Raw genomic sequence first — 22,076 nt, 5'->3', positions numbered from 1 at the left:
ATGTTCGTCAAAAATTGAATTTTTGAAAGAATTTTAACGTTTCCACCTACAATATTGCAAGAATTTCTGTCGAAAATTACTCCCAATGTGTAAAAGTATTAATACCAACGCTCAAACAAGTGTTCATCTAGTGCAGGCCTAAGCTAAAAGAAAAGCCGAAGTAAATTTGGTGGTGCCTGTTGGCATACTTCGAAATGCCGCGAAAATTCACGAAGAGAAAATGTGAGGTGTTTTAATGTGAAAAATTGTTTAATTCCTTAGATTTAAGTCATTTTCACAAGAAAATCCTTTTAATAATTTATTTGAATACAGTTATTTGGGTTAATTATGAATAATTGTCGATATTACAACGAAAACCTTGGGATGAACTTTTGAGCTGGAAGACTCATATTCTCTTGAGCTGTCTCAAAATTCAGGACAAGTTTGAGAAAAATCCTTTTGTATAACACTATTTTGGTTAATAAGGAATACAAAAGTACATATTACAAGAAGGAACATGACATGCTAATAAGCATAAAATAGAGAAGAAAATATTTTGTGGCTTTTTGGAGATTTAGTACTCTCTCTTCGAACGTTCATGCCTTCGAATAATGTAAAGTTTTCTTTTAGTTTTCCTAATAGACTTACACATTTCTATTAATAATTAGTTGGCTTATCATCAATTGTTGATAATTCCGTGATAATTTAGTATAAATCTCTTACGAAAAACAAAAGAAATTCACGTTATTCGAAGGCATGAACGTTCGAAAGGGAGAGCACTTTCCCCTAGTGAGTGTTCCTTGCAAAACATTCCTTAATTTTCAATTTATTTCTGTCGACACTGTCTTCTTCTGAATCACAACACAGATCTCTACCGGAAGAGTTTTCCCCTTAATTTCCACAATTATAATTATTTAACAATATGCGATAACTATTACCACTTTCCAAAATAATTGCACTGTGAATTAATATTTTGTCTGCCATTTGACAATTCAAATGGCATGCGACACTGACAATGAAAGCCACTGGAATGTGCTCATTTTCTGGCTCTTTAAGGGTTGAACTAAATGCCCGTCATCTTCACACTCGATGAGGCTTGAATTCAACCTCATAAGTGTTGCAACAAACCTCAAGCGTAATACTAAACCTCATCTAAAGGTTGGTTGATTGGAGTGTTGCAGTTTAGTTGTGAGAACACTCATTTCATGTCCTGGTGGCACTCAACCTTCTCTCAGTGTATAAATACCATTTTATAATTCCTAGAGTAAAATGTCTTTTTTAATTACAGTGAGACCTCGATAGAGTCAAGCCCCGATAGAGTCAATCTACAATAGAGTCAACAGCTATTTTTTTTTTTACTTTACATACTCCGATAGAGTCAACTTTTCTTTTATTATTGACCTAATAATATTATATGATTTTGTTATGATCTTTTCGAAATTGAAATCAGTCTTTTTGTGTATCAATGTAACACTTTTAACACAAGAAGAAAATATATAAGGACTAAGGACACTGTAATTTTATTATAAAATTTGTATATTAACCGTGTAACCATTTTTAAGCTTTTTGATTGATTGAAAGTTTTCTTGTCTTTTCTCTCTTGTCTTAAGATTTTGTTTATTAAGCCTATTGATCGCAATGTGAGGAATTTCGAGCCATCATTAAGACTTTGTTTTTAGCCAGAGGCTGTAGATTTTATGGGTTAATTAAGTATAAACATAACACAATAAGTCAACGAATCCAATAGAGTCAGCAAGCCTGGAAATAATTAGTTTACTCTATCGAGGTCTCACTGTAATATTATCATAAACCCACATAACGCTAATAGGTAAAACAATTAAATATTCAGTTAAGTGGTCTTCGAACTAGGTTTAACATAATTCCAAAAATTTAAAGTATACACTTGAGTATACAAAATATAAACATTTCAGTAATTTTTGAGAATGTGTTAGATCAAATGCCTTTAGTGTATAATCCTATGTTCATTTTTTTAATCTTGTTTATTGAACAATTAAACTATTTAAACTACTTGAATGAATCCTACGCCCTAGACATACTTATGGCTTAAGTCGAGAGACGACTTTTAGAGGGAAACTGATGGGAATTAAGTCTAATACTTTCTTGTTTATAATAATATTAAATCGTTCCTCGACTTTAAGGACGAGTGGGACACCGCGGTGTCCCAAAAATAAAATCATTTTTTTTTAAATTTAGACAATTATTTTGCCCTCTAAATAGTCAGAAAAAATGGTTTTTATTATTGGGACACCGATGTCCCATTCGTCCTTAAAGTTCTAAGTCCTAGATGTGTCCAACATATAAGACTTGAGCTAAGATCTCAAGGCTAATCTTTGGGAATTCCTGATAAATTTTCCGTGATGTATGAATCCAGAAAGGTACCTCTACACTGTTCCAATTCATTGACATGTTTACAAACTTCCAAGCGGTGCTTTTGATTGCAGAACACCCTGAATCCATTTTTGCATTGTCGACCCAAAAAAAAGACCATTTTTGTTCTGTTTGTCCAGGAAGTGTGTGCAAAATGAAATATGAAAATGTAATTTCATCATCTCTCACTTGTTTTCTGGCCACACTTTTCCATTCATTCTCCCCAGCATTTGTCAGGAAGCATTGAAAAAAAATCGCGAAGGGGATGTGAATGAATCGGAAAATATCAAGAACTCTTTTGCGTGTGAATCACAGGGATAGCGACGAAGGGTTAGAGACCAACAAATTGACATCGAAATTGAGTTGCACCCTAACTTGTTTTTTTTTGTGTGAGGGAGAAGGACTGAAGTATAAATCAATTTCTGATGTATTTCGCAATTGCTTTTTAATCAACTGCTCTTTTTCTTGAATTCACAGGGACCACAATCGCTTGGCCAGGGCAGAGCCAAGGGCTACCAGAGGGTTTGGGGGTATGGAGACAAATCACCAGTCGCACCAAATGCAGCATCGAACGGGAACAGGCAATTCATCTTCGGGCTTCCACATGAGCCTCTATGGATGGCGAAAGAAATGCCTTTACACGCTAATACTAGGTTTAATGTTACTCATTGTCGTCAATTTAGCACTTACACTGTGGATCCTCAAAGTCATGGAATTTTCTTCGGTAAGTTAGATTCTGAGATAAATTTAATTGATTTTTTTGAGTTTATTTGGTCGGAGATATATTGATTCGAAATCTTCTTTTCGAAATAAAAATTCCCTACAGGGGCAAATGGGGTACCTTTGAATTGGTACACCTTTGAAATTGGCTTTATTTATATTTATTATTATTTTAATATATTATTTAATTATTATTATTATATTATTTATCCTAATTCAAAGTTGCCCCACTCCACTCTATGCACTCTGGATCATTTTTACATTTTTCGACACATACAATCTCCTCTGTGAAAATATTAGGGGAAACTCAGGTAGTGCCGTACAAGGATATAGGTTCAATAAGAGGAAAACTTTCTGGTTTCCCATACATTTTATATTTCTTTATGTTCCTTTAATAAATCCGACCAATCTATTGCAATGTATTTTAAGAGCTGATATTAAGTCACACATTTCTTGATAGCGATACCTAAGACTCTTAAGCTGTCTATACACTAGGAAAAATATGGATGAGTGGCCCTTCAATAATACTATTGATAAAAAGCTTCAATTATTGAAGAGAATTATTGAAGAAAATGCCTCCACACAGGAACTAAATACGTTTCAATATTGACAGTTCGTGTCATCTCTCAAGTTTTCTTGCGGCTTGAGATTATTTTTCGTGAAAATTTATTATTTGGCTGCTGGAAAAGCGTGGAAAGTGTTTGTTGAAGTTCATTGAGATAGTGTTTAGTGAATATTAGTGGAAAATTGTCCAAAAGTGCGAAGGAGAAGTGTTTTCGAGAGATGTTCTTTTGTAGTGGGATTCAACCAAGTTTTACTAGAAGTTTTCACTCGTTTTTTTTTTAATTATTGGTAGTAAACCTCTTATGCATCACTGTAGAGTTATTTAATACCATATTCCAATTTCCAAAATGATCCAACACATATCCGGACGACAATAAAGTTTTTCAGAACTTCGAGACATAAAACATAACCTCAAACTTTGCTCAAAATAAATTTCTGAAAAGTGTACAGCAGCAGGAAAATTCTGTAATTCACAAGAGTGAAAAGCATCAGTGCGATGTGTTTGTCGTTCTAGAGAAGTGGTGCAGCAGTTTGAATTGCTGACTGAGGGATTTGCTAGCTGTGCTCAGTTTCCTTGATGGAGGTATTGAAGTGCTGAAAACCGAAGATTGTAACAATCTGACACCAGCTGCCGGAGCCGGACGGGTGGATGCTGCGAGTCCAGTGTCGGCTGAGAAGTTAGCCCACATCGTCCTGATGATGAAAAAACGCGAAGTTTTTCCCTGATGAGGCAGCTGAGGGACATGTGGCTGCTGTGAGTCCAGCCTCGGCTGAGAAGTTATCCTTGATCACCCTGATGATGCAAAGACTGCGAAGTTGTCCCTGATAACACTGTAGAAAGTGCCAGTGGGATGCAGGATCCAACAGTTGGTGGTTTAAATACATCCGGATGTCTTTAGTTCCACATCCAATAAACATTCTCTTCATTTAGAAGTTGAGGGACCCTCATATCCGACTGTTGGATTATATATATTCACAAGCTGGGACTGTTCTGACTTGTAAGTGCTTCTGCTGCCCAAAGGTTCATGGATACACTCAGAAGCTCTTCCTGAGATTCACAGAAGGGAGTTGCAGACATGGATACGACTCTGCTCCAGAAGTACAGAAAAATCTCAGAGAAACAAAAAATTATTGTATGTATAAAATTGTGAAGACTTTTTTATTTAAAATTTTTTTATTAAAAAATAAAATTAACAAAAAAATAAACAAAAATCTCTTTCTTTTTTCCAATATTGTGTCACTTCAACTGTGGCTCCCAGTCTCTTTGCTTGATAAGATCTTGCGCCTTATCTATTCCTTGATATTTTCCTTGTCTGTCAGCCAGTGTTCAGGTTTATATTGAAGAGATCCACGGGTTGCGTTCCAACTAAAAAACTCACGGGACCTGCTAATGCAATAGAATGTCTCACTTCCATCCCAATTCAATTCTTTACCTTGATCTGTTCTCCAGCTGGATGCTGGGATTGAGATCTGCTTTGTCTCAGAAGCCTCAATCCATGTCCAGATGCTCAATTTACCCTCAATTTATATCTGAACAAAAACTTTCACCAAAACTGGGGTAAATTCCACAAGGAAGTCACATTCCCTGAAACACACTTTTTTTCTTTTTGAACTTGCACCAAAATTTTTCGAATATTCTACAACACAAAATATTCGAATTTGCGTGAAAACGAAAATTAATATATTGAAGAAAATATCTAATGAACTTGATATCGACCATTTCTTCCATATTCCACTTCAATAATATTATGGAAGAATAATATTGATGATATTTGTCTCAATGTGTAGGGGTAAACAATATTGAAAGACAATATGGAAGAAAAGTCATCCATATTGAAACGAATATTGAAGAAATTGCCTCCACATTAGACAAATTTTCTTCAATAATCCAAATTCATGTCCATATGTTTTGCTAATGTGTAGGCAATTTTCATCAATATTAAATATTTATTGCAAATATTGATGAAATTTTCTCCTAATGTATAGACAGCTTTATTCACAAAGGGATACAAAACAAGTGTAGATAGAACAATTGCTGATCCAACATTATTTTTTGCACGATAACCCTAGATGGCGCTACATTATAAGACGAATGGTTTGAAAATATATGAAGATCCTAAGAAAAATTTGTCGAATCTGCATTCTAATAGGGGAAGGTTTTGCAGGTTCGTAATATTACAGCTGTGTAAAAATTGATTAAACGATATTGCCATATAATCTAATAGCTAGTCTAAATACTTGACATTTTCTAATAAACTTCGGAGCCTATGCCTTTTTTCCCGGGTTCAAAAACAAAAATAAAACATGGACTTAAAATTGCAATTTTGATGTGTAATATTTCAGGTATTTTTCACACTTCAAGTCTCTTTTCGGAAAAAAACCACTACAGGTTACGCTACTTCCAGGTGTCATAAATACATGTGTTAGAAATATAGCATATACAGTGGGACCTCGATAGAGTCAACTCCCGATAGAGTCAATCTCCAATAGAATCAACAGCTATTTTTTTTACTCTACGGACTCTGATAGAGTCAACGTGGACCCAAATTGTCTCCGATAGAGTCAACTTTTCCATTATTATTGAACTAATAACATTGTATGACTTTTCGAAATTAAAATCAATGTTTTGGTGTATCAATGTAACAATATTAAAGAAAAATAATTTTCTTTTGGTTATTTTAAGCATTTTGACCGATTAAAAGTTCTCTTGTCTTTTCTCTCTTGTCATAAGATTTTTTGATTAAGCCCTATGATCCCGTACGACGTGTTTTCCTGTAATCACAAAAAACGGTTTTGGCGGTGAAAGGAAGTGGTAGGGAAGAAATAAGGGTCATAAAATTTGGTTTTATTGCTGTTTTAGTGTAGTTTAGAGCCATATTTATGACATAACGAAAAGAACAACTATCAATCTCTTCTTTCATACAATAAAAGTTTAAAATAAATTCTAATTAATAACGTTAATTGCATCAGAATTTTTAACAATTAAATATCTACCGGAGCTCTTCTACAAAAAGTGAAAAAAGAAATCTTCAAGACACCATTTCTTTATCTTAACCTCGAGAATGGAGCTCAATATTGTCACATGGATAATAATTTTTACTTAAGATACTTACTAATAATAAAAATATTCTCTAAAATGATTCCTTAATCCCTGACTTTTGCCCAAGCATACGACTTTTTTGTACCAAAGGGTGTAGAATTTATGGGTTAAGTAAATAAAATATTCTACTATTGTGTTAAATTTATCAATTATCTAGTACAAACATAAAATATTACCCCTTTATATCAAAATTTCACATTTTAATTGATTTCTTTTCGGACTCCGATAGAGTCAACGAATCCAATGGAGTCAACAGGTCTGGAAATAATAGGTTGACTCTATCGAGTTCCCACTGTAATTGATTTTTAACGCATGATACCTCTTACAATCGATGAAAGCAAGTAAATGAAAGGTCCATCTAAACAATGGTTTGCAATTTTTCGTGTCCAGTATAATGTTTCCGGTGAAAATGAGGCTTACGAAGGTGGAAAAATTCTGTACGTGGCTGAGCAAATCGGAGCAGTTTCGCTTCGACACTTTTTTTTTCTTATATTTTATATTTATATTTTATATTTTTAGTGTAAAATTGTAATTTTTATATATATTTTTTAAATCGTCACTTTGTTATATTTTCCCTCTAGAGGAAAATCTAAGGATTTCCAGGATTTTTTTGTGATGGGATTACGACTCAGATAAATTGTAAAATACAAACCGACGTAATATAGTAAACGAGGGAAAACTCATCAACTTTTTCCAGAGCTTTCGGCTCGGTTTCCAAGCCTTCATCTGTGGTCAAGTCTTTCAAATGTTCTCTAAGATTCGTTTATTAATTGGGTCAGGATGTTCAAAGGGCATGTACAGGGAATGAGGCCATTATTTTACAATTTTCTAGGATTTCTCTGGAAGAAAAGTGAAGAAGATTGTGAAAAATGGTGTTGGAGAAATCCTGGAAAATTGTAAAAAAAAAAGTGCTCCCATTCCTTCTACATGCCCTGTGAACATTCTGACCCAATTAATGAATGAATCTTAAAGTACATTTGAAAGACTTGACCACAGATGAAGGCTTGGGGACTGAGTCGAAAGCTCTGGAAAAAGTTGATGAGTTTTCTCTGAGTGCATTGTATTTTCCCGACGATTTCCGGAATCCCCACCTCGTGAACTTGATAAAAGATCTTTTTGAAATAGTTTATTATTGATTGGGTTTGTGTGGCACTCTGTCTTGCATTCTGCAAAAAAAAATTGAAACTTGGGCATCATTTTCCGTACGAAGCTGCAGAGGTTCCCCTATTTTTGAAATTCTGAATGATTAAATTAAGTCTTGGTGAAATTTCAATCAGTATGAATGTCTTTAAAACTTGAACAATAATTGTGATCATTTGTGTGTGTGCTGAGAATCTTCAGTAGAAATCCTTCTTCCACCTTCACCAGTGCGAAGGAGAATCTGCGAATCGGAAATCCGGGAGAATGAAAATGACTCTCGTATCCCATTAAAATAATTGCGCACCTGCATTTTGTGCATGATGCTGGAGGCAGGGAGAAGTAAGACTTCTTCCGTCACGCTAATTAGGCCTCGAGGGTGGATTTTCTGAGACTGACACCAGGGATCATCTCTGCATTGAGATTTTAAGTCCTCCCCTCCCTCCACCCTGAACACCTTCACGCGCGGAAACCCCATTCACAGTTTCCATGTGCATTTGTGCTATTTCAGATGAAGGGAAAATCCCTCACACACAATGTACCTTTTGGAAACGCAGCGGATTTTGCAGAGGCATTCGAGAGGGATCGCGTGAAGCAATTTAACTGCAAATTAGAATTTAAATTGGACACACATTTCAGTTGGGATTTCCCTCCCAAACTCCATGCTGTTCAATTTTTACAGTATGGTGATTAAAAGTATCACCGCGCGAAAATATCCCGTCAATATTGGAATTCAGCCGAAGCTTTTTATTGCAGGATTTTCTCTGCCTTTTCTCCCAATTTCAAAATTCCTGGCTTCGAGGCAAATTTTCTCATTTCCTGTCTTGCAGATCAGCTATTTTTTTCTATTGCTGGTATATTTCTCACATGAGAGAGTCTGTGATGAAAATTATCGAAGAAAATTGCAATTGAGTGAAATTAGTCGATTAGGTGCTGTTGCAGTTGGACAGGAAAAAAAACAGGTGAGACTGACGGTATCCAGCTGGGAGGGATTTTTTTTCATCCGGATAGCGACTAAAATCACAGCCAAAAATCCCATCATCCCCAGCACGAGATAGTGGTGCATTCCAATTAAACCAAAAATGACACTAGCCAGGACGATATCACTATGAAAAATCTCCCTACAACAAAACTGCCCCAAACCACTTGGTAAAAAAAACGGTCTCATGTGCAAATAAGCTCAGTGCTGGAGTGCAAAATTATTCTAATTTTTCTGGGGGAAAAAAGCTCCTTATCGGTCCCTTTGGATCTACTCAAAATACAAACAATAGGATATATCTTCCTCTTTCATCCCTCCAATTTACACTCCAACATTGAGGATAGCTCGGCAAAATGTTGCAGAGAACTATTGTCTTCGAGGGACAATTTTGTCACAGGAAAACCTCCGAACAAATTGCTCTCAATGCCAACACTTTTCCATTGTTTTGCAAGAAAAACGAATGAGGAGCTTTTCTCTATTAACTTTAATTATTTTGCGGTTGAAAATGGAAGTGAGACTGGTGACTGGGCTATTTTAGGACAACTAGGATATAATAACAACTAATCATTTTCAAATCAAAAATTACAAATAGTAAACCTTAATGGAGAGGGTCTCTTCAGAAACTAGTCAAAATGGGAATTTTTCACCATTCCAAATGAAGAAAGATAATTTATTTCGTAATAAAAACAGTAGGGGAGAGCGGGGCAGTTTATTATGTTTAAAAATGAAATTTACAATTTTAAAGCACACATAAAGGGTAAAAAAAAACATTTCTTTTTTTATGTAAATTGTGCTTACAAAAGGGCACTCGAATAATCAAGTGGTAGGGAACTCGCTCTACGATGCAAATGTCCAGGGTTCGAATCCCCTTTAGGTCACCAGGAATTTCTCTGTCGTTAAATGTGTTCGGATTGCATCCAGTAAGCTTCACTGGACTTGATCCCATGAGGCATGAGACTAACGACCCCATCCCTGTATAAGAAAAAATAATATTAGATGTCCTGAACTTCCCTTGGCGGTCTAAGATCCTCTACGGAACGTTGTACCACCGTTGTGCACTACTATGTTCAGTATTCAGTATACTTTTTGTTCATTCTAATAATTCCAAATGTTGCATTAACTCTTTCGCGTCTTTAGGGTCATAAATGACCCGGGGAAAAAAGGTTCTTTCTGGCTATTTACATTAATTGAAATCTAACTGGAGTCTTGAGAAAATGAGCCAAGAATCTTACATCCTTCTATTATGATGTCGTGCACGAACAGATAGATTTCAATTAATGTAAATACCCAAAAAAAACTTTTTTCCCCGAGTCATGACATTACCCTAAAGACGCGAAAGAGTTAAAGTCCACAGGGGTAAAAGGAATAAATGCCAACCGGACGATACTAGAGACTACCCATTCCGCGACTGTTCAAGTCCATGAGAAATATTAATAATTATTTTGAAAGTAGGGGAAACTGGGGCAAAATTTGTCAAAACGAAAATTTCAATATTCAATATTTTCTAAAATAAAAGAGACTGAGGCTTGAAATTTTTATTATAGATAGCCTTCATGAACCTTCTTAAACTTACAAAGTTTCAAGGGATTCGAGGAAGAATTTTGTAAAATAAAAAATTATGAAACTTTGAGCCCAATTTTTGGAATATTTGACTTACAGAAAATATCAATACTGATTAGCTCAATTTAAGCACATTTCTCGTTAAGATAGAGAAAAATTATCTTCAACAAAGTTGTAGAGGAATAAATTTCCTATAAAAATATGTCTATTTGATATTTTTAACGTTTGCGATAGTAAAACGTCACAAATTATCTGAAGACTGACAAAATTTGCTCCAGCAATTTTGAGAATCTCCACAAAATCGACTTTTAGAAAATGATTCGAAAATCACATTTCTTTCGAGATAGAGGAAAATAGTCTTCTGCAATGTTATAGAGCAGTAAATTTCCTATAAGAATATGCTCATTATAAAACGTTTAAGTTTTCACAGAGCTCGTGACAGAATTAAATATGCGTTTTGACAATTTTTGCCCCAGTCTCCCCTACATTCAATTATAATCAGAGCCATGTGTCATGTAGCATATTTAGACTCCTTGAGAGTCTTCACTTGATCATAAATGTCATTCAATAAAAACGATTTCAGTGTAATACGGACTTATACGGGCTTCAGACTTAAGGCTTAGCTATCTGGCTTAACTCTTCTAATTCATTATCATAGGCACGATTTTCAATAAAATTTCTTGTTATTTAGATTTTTGATACCTCAGAGAACTGAGCTAAACCTCCAGTATGAAGTCGGCATTAAAGTTAAAAAAATATTTTTTCACTGAGGTTATTTACAATTGTTATAGTCATCCAGTTTATCGATCGTTTCAAAACTTTGCTTCTAAGTCGTGGAACTTCAAAACGTGTACCTCCCCTTAATGATCTTTCCCGCAAGAAGGCCAAAAACCTTTCCGTTCCGGAAAAATATGTTGATCCTAATGATTCTATAAGCATAAATACAAGTGGTGGACCGGGAGAATCTAACAGTAGATAAACAACTCTCTCATCTGATCCCTGCCAATTAGTAAATATATTTGTAAAATTTCGGACTTAATCGACTAAACTTTAAGAAAAGCCTTTTCAACAAACATTTGAAGTTGTTTTTATTTAAAATAGTTAATTATTGCCACTGTCAACTTCTTCATAAACCTACAGGAAATTGCCCCAAATTGCTCTTTACGTACTTTCAGAACTTTAAGCAAAATTGTCAGTATAAGTTTTTAATTTATCCGATACTAAATACTTTGACATAATAATTAAAAATCGAAATAATTCAATTATACTGCTTCGATATATAACTGCAATTGTTAAGGAATTTATAAATATAAAAAAAAAACTAAAGAGTTACAATTCAAACGAGAAGCCTTATGGCCTAGACACACTTACGACTTAAGCCGAGAAATGTCTTAGTTATAGTGGGGAACTGACTATTTTATTTTGATTACAATTACGTTGGGCCGTCACTCGGTTCAGTTATACGTGTGTCTAGGACATTACGATTTAACCTTTTAAGGACGAGTGGAACACCGGTTTCCCAAAAGAAAAACATTTTTTTATTATACGAAGTTATCATGTCCTCCAAAGAGTAAGAAAAAATAGGTTTTGCTTTTGGGACGCCGGTATTCGATTCATCCTTAAAGGGTTAAGCCGAAAGACGGCTTATTGGAAAAGTGATGGGAATGTAGTCTAATCATTAGTTTGATTACAGTTACTTTAGTCTTAAGTATGTCTTAAGCGTTACTAAATGAATGTCTTTTTTCGATCGAATTCAAAGAAAGAGCCATTATATTACATAAGATCGCTTTTTTCTTAAACGAAAACGGTAAGAGATGTCGACTTCCGGTCTTTGATGTTGGTGCTTTCCATATAAATAAGGGTTACCTCAAGATGTTTTCTTTTCTTTTTCCCATCATTCCTGTCAATATTGACCTGCAGACGATCCAACACGAACCGTTTCGTAGAGTTCGTGTTAATCCGTGTATTTTTCATCGTTACAATTTCCCAATTAAAAATGTTTTGAAGGTTTTGAAGGGTAAAGTTAAACGAGAGAACGAACTTTTCGCAGTGATTTTGCCACAAAAATATAAATCTTCTAAAGAGAACGATTTGCTCAAGTATTGAACTGTTTAGAGCAGTTTTCTAGGTGGCGAGAGGTCCCCTATCAATCCTAGGCAGGAATTTTTTATGTGCTATTGAAAATTTTGGTTGTTACTCGCCTTGATTAACGGCGTTATCACACTTGCACATTAAAATTTTAATGTGATTCACATTAATTGTCGCTTGTGAGCGTCCAAATATGTTATTTGTGTCTTTGAGTCACTTAATATTTGGAGTTTTTTCTATTTATTGATAAAGAAGTGGACTTGGCCTACAAAAATTAGTTTAAATTTACCTAAAGCATAAATATTTTTCACATTAAAAAATTAAAGAGAAAATCGCATTAGTTTTTCGCATTAATGCTATAAATCAATTTATATCAAATTTTGCGGGCCAAGTCTACTTTTTTATCAACAAATAGATCAAATTTTGAACATAAAATGATTCAAACACACAAATTACACATTTGGACTCTCACCAGCGACAATTAATGTGAATCATATTAAAATTTTAATGTGCAAGTGTGATAACACAGTAAAGCTTATAAGAAAGTGCAACGTTCTTAAGGCGAAGTAGTACCCTGGGAAGTTATGAAATAACACTCTTGCCCAAATTCTTATTAGCCTCCTCTCCATTCGTTCTCTCTCTACTGTATGAATGAATCTGAGAAGGGCTGCAGCAGATTTTACGTATTTACTCCCCACTGCGGAGAGTACCGTAGATGCAGGTGACCTTGCTCTCTGCTGTTCGTAAACTTTTCATTAATACTAAATAAACAATTGCAATGTTCGCAATCGTCTCTGTACGAAACTACCCTAACTTTCCCTATTTGACAATAATGATCCCAAAAGCAAGGCATCATACCCTCTGCTAAATATAAATCGATCGCTCAGAATTAGAAACGAATAACTCACAGTAAGCAAATTCTACAGAAGAGCGATTTGAAGCTGAGACTTTACTGCAGAATACAGGATTCAAGTATAATATACACAGGGAAGGTAGAGCACTGAGAAAAAAAGAGGGTGCATTAACTTTTTTTCCTCATAATTTTAACACTTTTTAGGTGTAAAAATATATCAACATTTTAAATGTTAATTTTACACCTTTTCAAGTGTAATATTTACACCGATTTTGTATCGATACTGCAGTGTAAAATTAACATTTCCGGAATGTTATTTTAACTTTTTCGGATTTCTCTCAGTGCAGAGAAGGTACAGGGTATAAAGAAGTATCCAAAAAGCGAATGAAACAAATTTTGTAAAAAATAGAGTTATTTGACTAATATTCTTAATCGCCGAAATGTTAAATCGATTTTACAATCTTCTTCTCTCAATGTTGTCTTTGTAGGAAGGCATGGGCCAGTTAAAAGTAGTCGCTGGAGGACTACAACTATCCGGTCAGGCGTTGGTGCTTGATCTCTTGCGTGCTTCCACAATTCGATCACGTCACGCCCAACCGATTTCCATTGAATCATCGCGGAACTTCTCAATAAATACCCGTGATTCTGAGGGCTTCATTGAGAATCAACTGTTCCTCGGACACGATCGCGTTGAGTGTCTGGCCAGCGGTTTCCGAATCACAGACACTCACGGTGGCAATCTCTTTGCCGTGAACAGGGATGAAGTGGCAATTGGGGCGAATGTCCTGAAAATCGACGGGGAGGGTGGAGCGATTTTCCATGAGTCAATTCAAACGCCCCTCGTGAGGGCAGATGCTGGGAGAGAACTAAAGTGAGTTAATTGGAAAGGTAAAAGTCCCAAATGCAATCCATTAATTTCCTGTGAACCTTTCAGGCTGGAGTCCCCAACGAGATCTCTGGAACTCAAAGCGTCTCAGGCGATTTTAATTCAGTCCCGAGCTGGAAGTTTGGATGCAACGTGTCTGAATGACTTGAAATTGAATTCAGAAACTGGAAGTGTAAGTTTTTATCTTGATTATTTTTATTTTTTTGCGCTGCATTTGGTCAAAATTAATGGATGAGACCTGTGTGCACAGATTCGTCTCGATTCGGCCAATATCCTGATGCCCAATCTCAAAACTGCCCAACCACCCACCAGTCAGGCCAACATGCCATCCACCCTCCTCGGTGGACGGCCAGAGCATCAGATGCACAACAAGGTGTACCAACTGTGTGCCTGTGCCAGTGGTAAACTCTTCCTGGCCGCACCTCATAGTGTCTGTGCCGGGGATGAGTCCACCGTCTGCAGATGATTCTGTTTTTCATGTCTCCAGGCACCGTACTCCCCAGCATTTTTCATACCACTCACCACCTTTAGCATGTAGACAAGATATCGAAAGCGCCGATGGACTATGTATGTCTCACTTTTTGTGGTTTTTTTTGGGTTCTTTCCTCTGAATTTTCCTCAAAAATCAACACACTGAACTTTCATTAATACACAAGGGGTTTGTCAATTTAAAATTTTTGGTTATTGACTTAAAAATAGCACAATTTGGAAAATAGGGTAGTTTGAATACAAATTGGAAAAAATTCACTGTTGCTGAAAACTTTTGGCTTCGCATGAAAATACTGATTTTTCCTGAGAGCGTATTGGCAACTGTTTTCAATTTTTAGTTCTCAAAATTAGTTCTCAAACCGAAAGATTCGGTTAATGCAACATTTACCTTGATCAACAGGCATAAGACCGTCTTCAGACTAGAGGTTTAGCCTAGTTTCCAAAGGTTTTAAAGTCCTAAATAGCGTCCAATTTAATTTGTTCTTCTGATCGTGGTGTTAAATACAAGATTAATATTAATATTAAGAAAAGCCGAAGAGTATATAAAATTTCAAATGGAGTATCAGGAGTATCACGTATATTAGAAAGAGTGCACTCTAGTGGACTAATACGATGAGTAAGACATTACTGTTCGTATTAACCCATTCCTTACCATGGTTTTATACATCATACGCAAATTGAGTGATTTTAGATTATTCATTCCAGGGCAATTGATATTCGAATTTCTGTCGGAAATGCATTACTTTAGTCCTTCAATTGCTTGGAAAAAATGGTCCGACAGAGATGGGAATACATTTTGTTGTTCTTTTCTCGCTTCGCGTGAAGTCATGCAAAAATTTTGCTCAAAATGGCGGACGGAAAATTCGACATCCCGTCGAATTTGTTAAAATTGGCCTTCATCTTCTTCTCTAATTTGAATTCTGATTGCAAATTTGTTTTCTTGGATAGTTACTCTATCTAAATCAATAGAGTTTGCAATAAATTAATGTACAGAATTTAAATTCAGTGACCGTTAAGACGCGTGTTTGAGGACGGCTCCCCGCGCCCCCATAATGGGTAAAAATTTTTTCTTTTCAAAAAATTCATCTATTAATCTGTAGGAAACTAATCCCAAAATATGAACATTCTATCTCAAGTATTTCTGGTACTTTGGCTGAATGGGTTAATTACTTTCTGAAGCGTATTACAAATAATTCGAGCAATTTTCCATACGTGCCAACTGTAATACGGTCAGTTTTCGAGCGAAACACTTGCTATCCTTTGTTGGCATTTTCGTAGTTCAGAAAGTATTAATCTTAATATTAATCTTATATGTGACATGGTCATGATTCAAAAGGATTAATTCACCTTAATAGTCTACTTATAAGTCAAAATTATCCAAAAATTGTCGACTGATAAGAATCTAGAGAAGTTAAGCCTTATGGCTAAGCCTTAGGTCTGAAGCCCGTATAACAATGTCAGAATTAAACTCAATAGATGGCTCTACATATCAAATGTTCACAAAATTTGTGTTTAAGCTAGATAAACCAAATTGAATAAGTATTCTTTGAAAATTTTCTGAACGAATTACATTTTTTATCCCTTTCTTTCGTACTTAAATCTAAATAAAATTTGGATTTATGAATCACGTTATCCATCAAGTAATAACCAATACAAATGAACTATGGGAAAAAATTTAACAAGCTTGAGAAAGAGGAGCATGGAAATTTGGATTTCATGAAATTCTCCGGAAATAAATGACATAGGGGGAAGTGGGGCACTTTTAAAAGTGGGGTACCTTTGAAATTGGGATTTTTCATCTGTTCTTAAATAAAATTGAGCCTTATTGTGATATAATTTAGGTGCAAAAAGATTAAGAAGATAAATTACATTATGATATGGCTCAGTTCCATTTCAACACAAGAGAAAAATCTCGATTTCAAAGGTGCCATACTTTCAAAGGTGCCTCACTTCTCCCTACTGGCCGAAATTGATGTCCTTACTGATCAATTTGAATTTTTAATGACTCCGCCACAGCTTTTAAATCAGGAAAATTTCATGAAGTCGAAATTCCAATCCATTTCATTCTCACACATTTTGCATATGACTATCTCATTCTTTCGCATACCAAATTCGATTGAGTTAAATTGAATTTTGAGTAATGTAAAAAAGAAGAAGGATGCGGAAGAAAGGAACAGACTTCTTCTTCTTCTTTTTCTATTTCTTCTTCTTCTTCTTATGAGCATCATAACAAAATTAATTTGGATTTGAGTGCGAAAGACTGTGATAGACATATCCAGTACGTATAAGAAAGAGAAAAGCATTTTGATCTCATGAAATTTTCTCGATTTATAAAGTGTGCCGTACATTCTGATTTTTCCTGGCCTGCCAAATTTAGTTTTGTATGCCTCCAGTACAGCTTTTAAATCAGGAAAATTTCGTGTAATCGAAATTGACATCCCTTCTTCCTCAAACATTTCCGTTTGTGGTGCTGTCACATATTATCTACTTTATGGAATTTAGTCTATTGAAATTTCACCATTTACTCTTTTAAACTGAAATTTGATATATTTGTTTCTATCTGTCAAATTTCAATTTTCATTAGACAGAAAGAGACAATTACATCTGATTTCAGTTTGGAAAAGTAAGAGGTAAAATTTAAGAGGTAAATTTGTCATGATGCTCAAAAGAAGAAGAAGAGCGCGAAAAAATGGGATAGATATATTCAAAACTTTAATGAGAGAATAGAATGTAAATTTTGATTCAATGAAAATTTCCTAATCTTAAAGGTGTATCGGATCCATTATCCATTATGCTTCTGGCACACCTTTAAGGTCAAGAGAATTTCATTAAATCAAAATTCACATCCCTTTCTTTGTCATGCATTTTAAATATATTTGCACTCAAGATTTGATTGAACCAATTTGAAAATTTAGTGATGTACAAAAGAAGAAGAAGAAGAGTGCGAAAAAGTGTGATAGACATATGCAAAACTTTAGAGAAAGAAGGAGATTGTGATTTCGATTTCGTAAAATTCACACATCTCATCTTTTTTTCTCTAACGTTTTGTATATGTCTATCTCACTTTTTCGCACTCTTCTTCTTCATTTAAACATCAGACTAATTTAAATTTAGTTCAGTCTAATTTTGAGCGTGAAAAATGAGATAGATATATGCAAAGCGGTAGAGCAAGAAAGAGATCTGAATTTCGATTTCGTGAAATTTTATTAATCTAAAAGGCCGGTCAGAACCATTACGAATGATTTTTAATAAAATATTTCCAATCATACTGTGCTTATTATATAAATACAGGTAAACAGAATAAAACTTAATGTACGTTGCACATTATTGACAAACCTCTTGGAAAGAAAAACGTTGTACTTTTCCTTTTTAAGTGTTTGCACCAATTCAAATAATTTTCTTTAGAACAGAAGAACCAGATAATTTCCTTTGAAATTTTTAACAGATATATAGGAAGAAATGTTAATATTATGAGAATGGCCTATGAGATGTTTTTTCAGCGCAAACGTTAGTGTGTGAAAATGTTGGTGTTTTAATGAGAAAAGTTAGCAAATAGCAAATAATGCAAAATATACCAAATAAAAAAAAACAAAAAGCAAGTGAAAAAGAAAACGGATAATATTAAGATGAGGAAACCAAGTAGATTATTGAGGTGTCTAACTAGAAAACAAAGGTGTAAAAAAAACATATTAAATTTCACGAAAATGTGAGAATAAAATTAATTAATGTATAGGATGGAAAATAAGAATGAAGAAAAAAACATTAACATATCCACAAGAAATGAACATAAAACTTTGTCGCTTCAGAAGAATATTTCTAGAGTATTTAGAGAATTTTTGTAATATTCTCATTTGTTTTCCTGATTTGTAATTTTATTGAGAGAATTGACGAAGAATATGATGAAGAAAAAAACACTGTAAAATAATGTATAAAGAGCTGAAGTATATTAATTCTTCTAACTACTGAAAAAGCTTTTTGAGTTATTATTTTTGCGCAATGTTTGGAGGAGAAAAGTGGTCCAGGAGCAATACTTTTGTGGACAAAAAGTCCATGGAATTACGCAGAGAAATCTTATTACATTTTCCACTCGACAGCTATGGAAAATTGAAAATATGGTGACCGAAAATGGTATTTTGACGAAATAATTCAGGTATACAGCAATACCATTCGGCAGTCCAGGTGACTCTTTTGTAACTCAAGAGTGGTCCTTGCATCTCACAGCATTGAGTTAAGAAGATTATGAATGATGAGAAAATTACGCCTGACTGATGTCTCATTTATTTGTCATACTTTCCGAGAATTTTCCCTTTCCGCCAATGCAAAAGGTCAAATGGTTGGAAGTACAGTAGAGTCTCGCTATAAGCCATCGCTCTATAGTCCACAATTTATCGACCGTTGATTTCAAAACACGGATTTTAAGTTAGGTTATGTTTTTTAGTATGTGACATTCAATGTCGTCTTAATTATTTTAATATTTTTGGCAAACTTTATCGAGTAGTTGTGATAATTGTGATCAATAATGAAGAGAGCGAGGACAAGTACCACAATCGCAAAGAAAGTGGAAGCCGTCGAGCTTTTGCAGAGTGGGGAACCTTTGAATTCCGTGACAGCTATATATCACGTGGATAGATCCACTGTACACAAATGGAAAAATAACTATCAGACACTGAGAATGAACTTGAAGAACAACTCGGGAAAGAAGAAACTACGGCATAGTGACTATTCCAAGACATGTGAAGCCCTCTCTCTGTGGTTTTACTGCATGAGAGAAAAAGGCGAGTTACCATTTTGTGCTTCCGGAACAATTGTTTTATCAATTTTTTCCCATGTAGGAATGCCAATCAGTGGCCCCCTTCTTCGGGGAAAAGCTCTCGAATTTCACAAGCAGTTTCAAGACGGACCGATCAATTTTACTGCAAGTACTGGATGGCTCGATAAATGGAAGAAAAGGCACGGAATGAGACGACTTACTGTTTCCGGGGAGTCTCTGTCCTCTAATGAAGAAATGCTTCCAGAATTTCTAGAAAGTCTTCAGAACATAATAGAAGAAGATGACCTGATCCTGGACCAAATTTATAATGCAGATGAGACGGGGCTTAATTACCGCAGGCTTCCGAACAAGACGCTTGTTGAGAAAAATAGAAGGTCTGCTCCTGGCTTCAAAGTGAATAAAGAAAGAGTCAGCGTTCTAGCCTGCGCGAATGCCACAGGCTTGCATAAACTGCCACTGTTTGTCATCGGAAAAGCCCAGAACCCTAGGGCTTTCAAAAACGTAGATAAGTCTTCTTTCCCTGTTAAATATGGGCATCAGGCTTCCAGCTGGATGAGTAAGGTACTCTTTCGAGATTGGTTTTTTTCAGACTTTGTTCCACAAGTCCGAGACTACCTCAGACGCCAAGGTCTTCCTGAAAAAGCGCTTTTAATTTTGGACAATGCTCCTGTCCACCCGCATGCTTCTGAGCTGGTGTCTGGTGGCATAAAAGTTTTGTACTTGCCACCAAATTGCACAGCCACGATCCAGCCCATGGACCAGAACATCTTAGAGACTATGAAAAGAAAATATAAGAGTATGTTCGTGCAATTTCTTCTTCAAAATCTGGACAACGAGCAAGACCTCATGGAGTCAATCAAGAAGACGAATATTCTTCAGGCGATTCTCTGGCTCTCAGAAGCTTGGGATAATGTGCAATCTGGTACTATTGCCCGGAGTTGGAAGGGTATTTTCACTGAGACATACACACCTGATGATCAGGAAGAGATTCAGCAGATTGAAAATGACCAGACTGATGAAATCTCTGAGTTGTACGAATTGATGAATTTACTTCCCGTCACAGAACCACTTACACAGGACGATGTACAGCAATGGTGTACGGACAAGAGCATGGAAATAAGCAACGGAGAAATCATTCAGATGGTTGAGGACATGTATGCAGATAACGAAATTCTAAATCTGCAAGAAGAAGCGATTAGGGATGAAAACTTGCGATTGGGGATGAAGAAGAAGGATTGCATGTTCTTGAAAATGCTCTCAAATTTGCACACCAGTAAGGAGAATGCGAATCCAGGATTTCCATGTTCTTAAAAATAAAAGAAAAGACTGAACGCAAAATAATACTCACCCAAAAAATATTTAAAGTAAAGAATGAAGTTTGTTCGATTGAAGATTTAAGAATTGAAGTGATAATAAATGAATTCCTGTGATTAATTTCTTCTTGATGGTCTTTATTCAATTTTGAAATGACATTAAAATTTTGCAATTTCAATACCAAAAGTCGTTGGTAATTTTAAAAAATGACATGGACTATAGTGCGACCCAAGTGTCAAATTTGAAACCAAATATGGACTATAGCGAGACTCTACTGTACCAAAGGGTGGAAAGATAGACAAAAGGAGCTTTTAAAAATGCAATTTTTCTCCCTAAACACTTCACAAATGTTCTCACCGACAGATTGGTGACATTTTTTTTTTGTGTTCTTCCTTTTGTCCTTCGATGGATGTCACAAAAAAACGACGGGAAAATCGCTGAAGTTCTTTGGCATGGAAAATGATTAGGTCGACCAGCTCCTGAGAGGATTTACACTCCCGGAAATTGTGCATTTCACGTTGGAGACAGTCAAGAAAAAAGTACTCAGTTGTGGACAGATTTACAAAAAACCTAGATTAAGGATTTGGATAAGTCTGGAGGTAACTTCTCTAATTTTCGTGAGTTGGTCACCAGTGACACAATATCGTGAGAAGTGTCACAAAAATGGGCATGGAGAATCACGCTTGAGTAACAAATTTCGGTATTTTCTCATTTTTAGCACTTCTCACGTTCTCGCAAAGTAATTTAATTTACCACCAGGACTTTTAATACTAAAAGTTTAAGAAAACTTTTACTCAAAAAAATGGTTCTATTCGAATTTAAAATTAATAGAAAAAATATGTGTTATTTAAACATTTTTTTTAGTACATATCTGCTCCCATGTGATTCTACGTTATCGACTTTTCATTGTGTAGATTCTTCCGTACACGGCGTTTTTTACTAAATCCTCATAATATTAAAAAAAAACCAGCAAACAATTGTGAAGGGAATCAACAAAAAGAAAATTCAATTATGCGGAAGCACATGAGAGCAGTCATGTACTAAGCAAAATGTTCATTATATTAGCACAATAATTCAATATTTAATCCCATAAATAATTCTAAATACTATCAAATAGCCTCAATGACAAAAGTCTTAAAGAAGACGAGAAGGTCAAAAATCGAGAGTCAGAAAAAATCATTATTTCTAATTTTTTAGAGCAAAGTATAGCTTTAGAAGCGGTAGCAGCCAAAATCCCGAAAGCTAAAA

At 35.1% G+C, this 22,076-nt stretch overlaps 2 protein-coding genes across 5 annotated transcripts in view; both read left to right on the top strand.

Annotated features, from left to right (window-relative positions):
• LOC129806642 (delta-sarcoglycan) overlaps positions 1–14,992 on the top strand; it is a 147,728-nt gene extending 132,736 nt beyond the window's left edge. For all 4 annotated transcript variants that reach the window (XM_055855376.1, XM_055855375.1, XM_055855373.1 and 1 more), the window contains 4 exons: positions 2,845–3,091; positions 13,857–14,239; positions 14,303–14,426; positions 14,505–14,992. In XM_055855376.1, the coding sequence (XP_055711351.1) occupies positions 2,845–3,091; positions 13,857–14,239; positions 14,303–14,426; positions 14,505–14,720 (970 nt within the window). In that variant the 3' untranslated portion in view covers positions 14,721–14,992. The remainder of the gene's footprint in view (positions 1–2,844; positions 3,092–13,856; positions 14,240–14,302; positions 14,427–14,504) is intronic.
• Positions 14,993–19,233: 4,241 nt separating this feature from the next.
• LOC129806641 (jerky protein homolog-like) lies at positions 19,234–21,098 on the top strand. The gene has a single exon (XM_055855372.1). The coding sequence runs from the start codon at positions 19,263–19,265 to the stop codon at positions 20,823–20,825; it is 1,563 nt and encodes a 520-aa protein (XP_055711347.1). The 5' UTR covers positions 19,234–19,262; the 3' UTR covers positions 20,826–21,098.
• The last annotated feature ends 978 nt before the right edge of the window (positions 21,099–22,076 follow it).

Source organism: Phlebotomus papatasi, chromosome 3 (assembly GCF_024763615.1).
Source record: "Phlebotomus papatasi isolate M1 chromosome 3, Ppap_2.1, whole genome shotgun sequence".
NCBI classification, from domain to species: Eukaryota; Metazoa; Arthropoda; class Insecta; order Diptera; family Psychodidae; genus Phlebotomus; species Phlebotomus papatasi.
Note: the sequence above shows the minus strand (reverse complement) of the source record. Positions and strands in the feature narration are given on the sequence as shown.

Coding starts and splice junctions, on each gene's coding strand:
- LOC129806641 (XM_055855372.1), top strand. CDS start 19,263: ATGAAGAGAGCGAGGACAAGTACCACAATCGCAAAGAAAGTGGAAGCC.